The following is a 9,747-nucleotide window of genomic DNA, read 5'->3' on the forward strand; positions in this document are numbered from 1 at the left end:
TTTCCCTAACCACCCTATGTCGGAGCCCTGAGGTAATGATAAATAAAGCAAGAATCCAATAACAGGAGTACGCTACAGAACAGTGGTCAGTCTTAAAGGAAACTAACAACAATTACAGATGTAAGGTCATAAGACACAAATCTCTTCTGGCATAACATAAACTGAGTCTAGAGTTCATATCTGAACCTAAAAATGCTGTTGCATTACAACTTTTGGGGAGATTTATCACCCATTTCAACTCCACCCGACTGGATTGCAAGTGGAGGATTGCTGGAGAGAACCAAAAAGAGATATCGGGTCATAGTCATACAAACAGAAAAATGCATCCATGATCATCTAGACAAAAACCAATACCAAACAGCCTAACCACACAAACCATAAAAACGCATAGCAAAAAACATAAATGACAGTACTAAAGTCTAAAAAACATTTACATAGAAGGAATTATCCATGGAACAAGAATGTGACAACATTACATACTATCTTTATCTTACCAGAAACAATCCAATACGTGTTCAATTGTTCTTCCTAAACCCCCTTTAAACTTTCACATCTACTAAAATGAAAGGTTAACCTTTTAACAACAAAACAAATACAAATAGTTATAAAATAAAACTAAAAACAATAAACCCACTTTGGATTGAAGACTCAAAAGAGAGTAAATTCCCAATAATTTTCAGACCCTGAGAATCTGAAGCTTACTAGAGAAAGCAATAGCAACCCAATCAGGCTGAGAAGAAGACCACTGAAGCTGTTCAATTTCAGCACCAGCAGTATAAGCCAAAATAGGATCAAGTCCACCTTCAACAGGTTGACCCATTGAAGAGAGATCCCAAATCAAAGCCTGTGAATCATCACCAGCAGTACAAATATGACAAGAACTATGAGGTGCCCACGCAATGGCATTCACACTAGCTTGATGCCTCTGCAACTCTACAACCGGTAACGTCGGAAAACGAATATCAAGCACAACCACTTTAGCACTATCCATTATAATCGTAGCCATATAACGTGGATCTTGTTTATTCCAACCAAGCCTAACCAACGGTGTATCAGGTTCAGAACTCTCATAAATAATGGTGGAATGTTCCTTATCGCGTAAATCAAAAACCCTAACTGAACCATCCGCAGAAACAGAAGCAAAAACACCAACACCACCCCAAGCTATATCATAAACCTCTTTATCATGAGCAATCAATTGCGTATCAACGGTTTCCTTTTCGATATCCCAAATGGTACAAGTAGTATCAATACTGGAAGTTCCGATTCGTTTGGGTTCAGCTTCGTTCCAATCGAAGGAAGTTAAAGGACCACAATACTCACTGTTTTTGTTACCATTAAGGAGGCTTTTGAGTTCAACGCGCGATTGAGATTCATCGGAATCGGAGATCCGCCAAATACGGAGGAAATCGCTGGAGGTAGCTAAGAGGTCAGGGCGTTGGCAGTCTTTATCGGGAATGAAGATAGCTTTGGTGGGAGGGTAAGGGTGTTCGAAGGAGAGATTTGGATCGGATTTGATTTGGCCGTTGGTGTCATCGAGTTGAACGATTTCGACGCGGTTAGGGTATTGTTCTAAGAGAGAAGCGATGGCTAAACGGTATTTTTTGTCGCGACGGACGCTCCAGTTCATGGCGTAGATGTGCCATGGGGCTTCGTATGTGTAGATTTCTGAACGTTTTTGTTGTTCGTCGGAGCCGTCTTGGGTTGGGTCGCTGCTTGCTCCCATAGCATTTGAGTGAGTGAAAATGAAGCACAAACAGAGATAGGGTCAATACTATCTATCTATATGCCCAATGTTAAATACTCTGGGACCCACTAATACTATCTTGTTTTACTACTATATTTTATTCAATTAAATTAAATTAAATTAAAGATTTCTTTCTTCAGTCGGAAAGATAAGAACCTGTTGTGGTTGAAAGCGGTGTTCGTTAGAGGCGGCCGTCATTGTGATGGTTCATCGTAGTGATGGTTGTTGCCTTGCTGGCCCACGATTACTATCGCTCATGTGTTTGAGCTAATCTTAAGTGAAAATTAATTTTAATTATTTTATTTTCAAAATAAAAACTAGAAACCGCTCTGAATAATCCTTAAACGGTAGGGATTGATACAAATATTGGTCCACGACTTATTAGGTTATAATTCATTTTTATAAAATCGGTTTATAAATTAAGGATTATATACTACATATAAACAGTTTTCAAATCTTACTTTATTTAAATTGAGACTTTTATCCAACCAACGTGGCTTAAGAGGGAGGGTTTTTGTACCAGTGTCTTCTTCAATGTGCTTAAATTAAACACAAACATATATTTTTCGAAACCAAGAAACCACCAAATATTTCACACACAAAATTATAGGAACAATCAAGTCATTTTTATGAATAAATGGGATTTTAATCTTTTCTATATACTTTTTTTGTTCTCTAGATCCATTTCAAAATAAGTCATTCATTTAATCAATAAAATTATCTTTGTCTAAAAGGATATAAGGGAATACTAATAATTTAGAACAAAAAATCAACTTCCTTACCACAAATTTTAAATTGAAATTTTATGGTAATTCATAAAATCAAAATTTGAGTTTTATGAGTATTTCACAAATTTGAGCTTTATAGAATATATTTTATTTCAAAAAATAGAATTCCTTTTATATATATATTTTTATGAAGTTCAATTTATTTTAATATGTGCATGGGACTTGCTAATTTACACTATCTATTTCATGAAGGTGAAAGTTATAATCACTTGTACCTTTTAATTTTGGATCATAAACACATCTATTTATTTGCTTAAGTGAATGGGTATTAGTGTAATTCACACTCTCTAAGTTAGATTTTTTACAATATATGCATAAAATATATTAAATGAGATGAGTTTAGAGTTAACTTTTAATCTTACAAGCATATATAAATGATCATGATTAAAAATTATTTAAACAAAACATGATCACTTAAAATGTGACTTTTTCTTCTAATCTTGATCATTCATATATGATTATATGGTTAAAATTTAACTCTTCCACAAAAATCCCACTAGTTATATATATATATATATATATATATATTAAATTCAATATTGTTATTTTCTTTTTATAAATAAAATAATAATATTTTAAAAAAACCCTAAAATACTGTACAACTTAAAATTTAAACTAATAGTCTCTTTCTTTTGACTTTCACTTAATTTCTTTATTCCTTCGTTCGCTTCTATTAAAGAGGGTTAGTTTGGAGTCGTTTTATTAGTTCAAAATTACTCATATGCATGGTTTTTATTAAATTGTATCGTTCAAATTTTCAAGTTTTATGTAATATATACTTGTTTTTGTTAAAAAAATTAATATTTTCTAAAATTCTAAAATATTGTACAACTTAACATTTAAACTAATAGCCTATTTCTTTTCACTTTCACCTAATTTTTCTCTTTTTTCATTCGCATCCACTAAAGAGGGTTAGTTTAGAGTCGTTTTATTAGCTATGCATGATTATTCTTTTAAACTATCTAAATAAAATGTTTTCATATAGCTCAAAATTACATGTATGTATAGTTTTTCTTAGTGCGACGAAGTTTCTTTTTTCTATTCGTTTAATTCAAATTGACAAATCAGATTCATTACAATTTCAATCTATTATTTTATCGTCAACATTATCTAGGAACTTCGATTAATTACAAATTCATACAATTATTTCAATCCATTGCAAATTGTGTGGAATGAGAGAACTAGTTTCAAGAGTAAACCACTATTTTAATGTCCAAAAGTATATGTAATTGTCCTTTTGGTCATTAACTCAACAAAAAACCAAAATTAGTTGCCAGAGCATCAAAATAGTGCTTAAAAGATATAACTTACTATAGAAAATGTCTTTAAAAGATATAATTTATTGTCAAATTAGTCTATAACTGTTACAGTATTAGAATGATATTTTATTGATTCAATTATTAATTTAAATATTTTGCTGAGTCATAGACCAAAATAAGAGTGTCCTATACTTTAAGGGATTGTAGGTTACCCCTAGTTTGATGTGTAGAAAATATCATTATTTAGACACAAGTGACATTTTCGTTTATTAGACCAACAAATATCATGTACTTTTTTTGAATTTTCTTGGTTTAAATCAAATGTTACTTTATCCAAAATTTACATCTAAAATTTTTTTAAGAAAAATAATGTTTTTTAATTTTTTTTCAATAGTTTTTGGAAAAAAATAAATTTTAAATTTTTTCAAGAAACAAAATCTCAAAATTAATAAAATATTGGTAGTGGATAAAAACTAAATTCAAATATAAAACATAAGTGATATAAATAAACCCGATTATAATCATATGATTTAACCGAATATTTAAAATGATTTAGATCCAATTTTGAATTTGGATCTCGTAACCGAATATTTTGAAGAGCCAATGAATGGATTATCGTGTTACACCTGATGTAATGTTAACATACCCCAACAAACAAGATTTTGTTGAGAGGAAGCTCGTCTGTATCTTTAAAATTACAACAATTTCAAACAACTAAACCAAATCCATGGTAGAATAATTCGTTTTGATCTCACACATGACCAATTACATATCAGAAAGCTATGTCAACTCTCATCTTCATATGGTAAAATGAATTATTCCACTTTGATATTTGATCAACTCAATGTCCCTCATACATTCACTTGGAATATCATGATTAGATCTTATAATACAAGTGCTTCACTTGAAAAAGCTCTTTTTTTTGTTTAAGGATATGTTATGCCATGACTTTATAACTGGTAAATTTGCTTACAATTGTATTATAAATGCTTGTATTGCTTTTGCTTCTAATGATATTGATTTTTGAAAATTAAAACACGGCCTTTCAGTAAAAATGGATTTTGAAGTGATGTTTATGTGCAGAACAATATGATGAATTTTTACTTTTAAGTGTGGGAATATTGATGATGGATGGAAGGTGTTTGATAAAATGTGTGTGAGAAATGTTGTGTCATGGACCACCGCAATTTTTGGGCTTGTTGCTTGTGGAAAATTGGACACTGCAAGGGAAATATTTGAGTTGATGTCTTCTAAAAATGTTGTTTCGTGGTCAGCGATGATTAATGGGTATGTGAAACATAACCAACAGATTAAGGCTTTTGATTTGTTTGAAAAGATGCAGCTTGATAATGTGGGGCCAAATGAGTTCACTTTGGTGACCTTAATCAAAGCTTGTACTGATTTGGGTAGCCTCAAATTCGGAAGACGAATGCGTGATTTCGCTCTAAAGAATGGCTTTGAACTTGGAAATTTATTGGATACTGCTCTTATTGACCTGTACAACAAATGTGGTAGTTTAGATGATGGTGTTAGAGTTTTTGGTTAATGAAAGTGAGAAACTTGGCTACTTGGAATACAATGATTACTAGCTTCGGTGTGCACGGGTTGACGAACGAAGTGATAGTCTTTTTCGAATAAATGGAGAAGGCTAATGTAGTTCATGATGTTATCAGTTTTGTTAGTGTTTTGAGTGCTTGTGTTCAAATGAATATTTTGGAAGTAGGACAAAAATATTTCAGTCTCATAACAGAACATTATGGCATAACATATATCTTGGAACACTGCATATGCATGGTTAAACTCTATACTCCTGCAAATGAGTTGAATGAGATTTTCCCATTAGGGAATACAATGTCATTATCAATGAAAGAAAATCATAATGTTGCAGAATTACTCCAAGAGAACAAACACACCTGTATTGATGAAATAGAGAAACTCATACACAAGCATTACAAAATTTCAAATTTATCAGAATTAGTTTTAGATAATTCTACAACTCCCAGACAACCAATTTTCGATAATTGAATTCAAATTGTATCTTGATCCAACAGTCAAGATTTGGCTGCATACAATTGGATGCCTCTAATTATGTGCATAACATGCTGTGAGAATTATAATCTCTTCAGCACTGACACTTTCAATCGGATGGATGTCGTGTGTCTAACACTAATACAACATCGACACATGTGATTATATTTAATTTATTTATTTTATCAAATTATTACCGATGTCGACATGTCAGTGTCGTATTTGGTGTTCACGTCAACGATTCACATAATATAAAGATCTCCCATTATTTATACAATTATAGAATTATGTCAATTTTTTTTATAATTATATAATAACATCAAGTTGATCTTTTTTGGTCGTGAATTTATTATCTGTCCTCCAAAAATACTAAATTTGATATGTTTTGATTGAATGTTCTGTGAGCTTTCTTGTTTAGTTTGTTGTAATTCATTATCAAACTCTCACTCTTTGTGCTGATATTGAAATTGATTCGATGGACATGCAATTTTCTTAATGATCAACATTGCTCACACATATTTTATAAACCTTATAAATTTTGCATCACATTTGATGATATTTGTATAAGTTCCCTAAAACTGTTTTTGTAAGGATTCTGTACTTCTTATACTTCCTTATTGCTTGTGAAATAATCCCACTAAGATGTTGATGTTACAATATAATTATTTATGCTCAAATATACAATCAATGATGTAATCAGTTTTAGATTTAAAAAAGTGTTAACTTTCTCTATCATATTTACTATTAATGAAATAGTTAATTTCCTAATCTTCTTGATTAAAATTATACAATTATTTTGTTTAAGAGATTATGATAATAAGAAATTAGACTTTGATTATTTTAATCTTAATTATTTTTTATCATTAATTATTATGAGTGAGATATAATAATATGGATAAATCAATATATATGATTCTATTTATTGGAGAAATATTTATAGATCTCATTTATTAAATTACATATATAGACGATAATGCATAGATAATGCATATGATAATTAGACTGATTCAATTCAAAATTTTAAACTGACATAATAATAAACTGGTTATTTATTGTATTTTAATTTCAAACACCTAATATCTTATCTTATGGTGCTAGTTGAAACAATATTTGATACAATTATATATATATATATATATATATATATATAATTAATGATTAATTAAAATGAGATATATCATCTCTACTATAAAATTAAAAATATGTGTGCTCTAGAGTTAATCTAGAGATGTAATGATTGAAGAAAAGTCTGACCACAAATTGTTGTAGTCGGAATTTAAATTTAGAATGTCCTAAATAATTTGTCATTAATTAAAATTTATTAATTAATTAAACACCATCATTTTGTTATTATTATATTTCTTCTATTAAAATATTCATCAACAATATTTATTCATCAAATACATAATTAACCTTATATTATATGCTAAAAAGACCTTGTATTGTTTCTATATAAATATTTTTATTGTAGTACTATTATATTTTATTCATATTTAACGTTATACCTTATATAGCAATGTGTTTTCGTGTGATTAAGAATCTAAATACATTTATATTGATCTTTATTAAAATATTTATGATTAGTAATTAGATACAATTGTTTTTTCATATCAAAATTGTTTTTCAAATTTTATCTTTTCCCATAGCAAAACAATAGCACCTCTAATGTTTTCTCCCCAAACTGGTTATTTGTGCTACACATGTATGTAACTTTAAATTTTATAATAAATAATTATATTACTATAATATTTTTTAAATATTAATCCATAATATTTATTCATTAAAAGAATATTTTGGCCTTATATTATATGCTAAAAAAGTCTTATATTGTATCTTTTTATATAATATATATATATATATATATATTTTTTTTTTTTTCTAAGCAACAAATTTTATTCAAGCGATTAAAGATACAAATATCTTTCCTACAAATTGTATACGGTTTATGGGATTACAACATCAATTAAATATCTATCCTAGATACCTCCCTATTAATGAACCATCTCGAGATAAAGTTTTGATCCTTTGAGATAATAACAAATAAGTTTTCAACAATCCATTTAAATAAAATCTTGTTTTGCTCGGACAAAGATCCCCAACTTTTAAATTCTTATATCTTTGGTGATTTTTATATTTCTCTTTTAATTAATTTTTTATTTAAATAAATTTTATTAATTTAAATACTAATATTATAAAAAAACATTGAATAAATTACAGATAATTTAATCACACGAAAAACACGTTACTGACATAAATTTAAATATGAACGAAATATAATACAAAAATATTATTTTAATATAATATTTTGACAAAAATACATACACAGTATTTGTACCATGAATATTAATTTTTTTAAAAAATAATAATTAAGATATTTTTTTTGCGATACACATACAAATTTAAGTCATTAATCGTTTTGAAAAAATAAAATAAAAATATATATTATAAATAAATCAAATATTTAGAATGAAAAAACAATTGTTCTTATCTAAATTATTAATGATATATATTTTGATAAAAATAAAATATTAAAATAGTATATTTGATACTTAATTAAAAAAAATGGTAATATAATTTTAATCTGTTATTTAAATATTAGTAATTAATCCTTATTATTTTTTGTGAGATACATTTATATATTATAGATATTTATGTCTATTAAAATATATGACATAAATAATCATATTTATATAAAAGTTATAAACTATTAATAATTTCATTTTTAAAAAAATCATATATTATATTGTTAATATATTGGATTCAATAAATATTTAATGTCTATAAAATTTTAATATTTTTATAGTCTTATCAAAAAATTCTCAACTTTAGCGTTTAGTGCCATTTGAATATGATTTGGAAGGACTAAAAAGGTTAAGAATTTTTTAATAAAAATTTAAAACAAAATTTTAAATATTTTAAAAACTACGAATTTATTTAACTCTATTATATTTTATTTGTTAAATATATTTTTTTAAATTGTGTGCATTAAAATTTTGTGCCATAAATTTTCTCTATAATAAATGTTAGTAAGTTATATTATATTAGTTTATGACCTCTGCTCATCGGTAATTTTATCTGTGGTAAAAAAAACTTATATGCAAAGAAGTGTTTTTTTTTTACTCTATCGGTGAAATGTGTTGGAAAATGAATTGATTGTGAGTTTGACTTGTGTAAGAATATTCCATTTGTGTGAGCTCCATTTTCCATTTATATATATTAAAGAAAATAAATAGAAATAAAGATAAACATAAAAGTTTATAAATTTTGTTTTAAATAAATATTAATATTATATCTTTTGTGGATTGTGTGAATGAAATTCCTATGTAATTTCTGTTTTTGGTAAAAAAGAAATTGAATATAATAAAGAGTGTTAAGCGAGAAATTTATTAATTATAAATTTGAAATTAAATATGTTCATTTGTGAATTCCATCTATAATAACAAGTTTCCATAAAGAGAAATCTAAAAAATACAACTGATTTATTATTTTGAATATATTAGATAAAATTAACTAATTACTTTAATGGGTGTGAGATAGTTTTTTCTTCTTTTTATATGAACCCATGGATACATGAGATAATACAAAATCCAGACCAAACAACCAAACCAGCCGGCAACTGTTACTTCAATCCAATCAAAACACAACAAATTGAAACATCATCTAAACCCGAATTTGGTCTAATTATTATCCAAAAAGAGATCTATTTAACCGAATCACTCGGTATTACCAAACTCAAATTAAACCTTCAGGAGTTACTATCACAAGTGAAGACCCAATTCAAATTTTGAGTAAGTTTTTATTTCTTTTATTTTATCTTCTTTGATTAGTGAAAGGTTCAAAAACATTAAAAAAATTATACTCCTTATCAAAGCCACCAATTGCTATTTGCTAGAAAATATGGCTCTAAAAAAAACAAAAAGCCATC

General features: G+C 27.5%; 1 protein-coding gene and 1 pseudogene across 1 annotated transcript; one reads left to right on the forward strand and one right to left on the reverse strand.

The window, feature by feature from the left end:
* Window positions 1–413: 413 nt before the first annotated feature.
* Window positions 414–1,984, reverse strand: LOC101494250 (WD repeat-containing protein LWD1). Its single transcript, XM_004493060.4, has one exon. The coding sequence runs from the start codon at window positions 1,724–1,726 to the stop codon at window positions 677–679; it is 1,050 nt and encodes a 349-aa protein (XP_004493117.1). The 5' UTR covers window positions 1,727–1,984; the 3' UTR covers window positions 414–676.
* A 2,413-nt stretch (window positions 1,985–4,397) lies between these two features.
* Window positions 4,398–5,837, forward strand: LOC105851806 (pentatricopeptide repeat-containing protein At3g26630, chloroplastic-like; annotated as a pseudogene).
* Window positions 5,838–9,747: the final 3,910 nt, after the last annotated feature.

Source organism: Cicer arietinum, chromosome 3, assembly GCF_000331145.2.
Source record: "Cicer arietinum cultivar CDC Frontier isolate Library 1 chromosome 3, Cicar.CDCFrontier_v2.0, whole genome shotgun sequence".
In the NCBI taxonomy this organism is placed as follows: domain Eukaryota; kingdom Viridiplantae; phylum Streptophyta; class Magnoliopsida; order Fabales; family Fabaceae; genus Cicer; species Cicer arietinum.

Bases quoted from the DNA above. Each gene is read 5' to 3' on its own strand.
- LOC101494250 (XM_004493060.4), bottom strand. From the start codon at position 1,726: ATGGGAGCAAGCAGCGACCCAACCCAAGACGGCTCCGACGAACAACAA.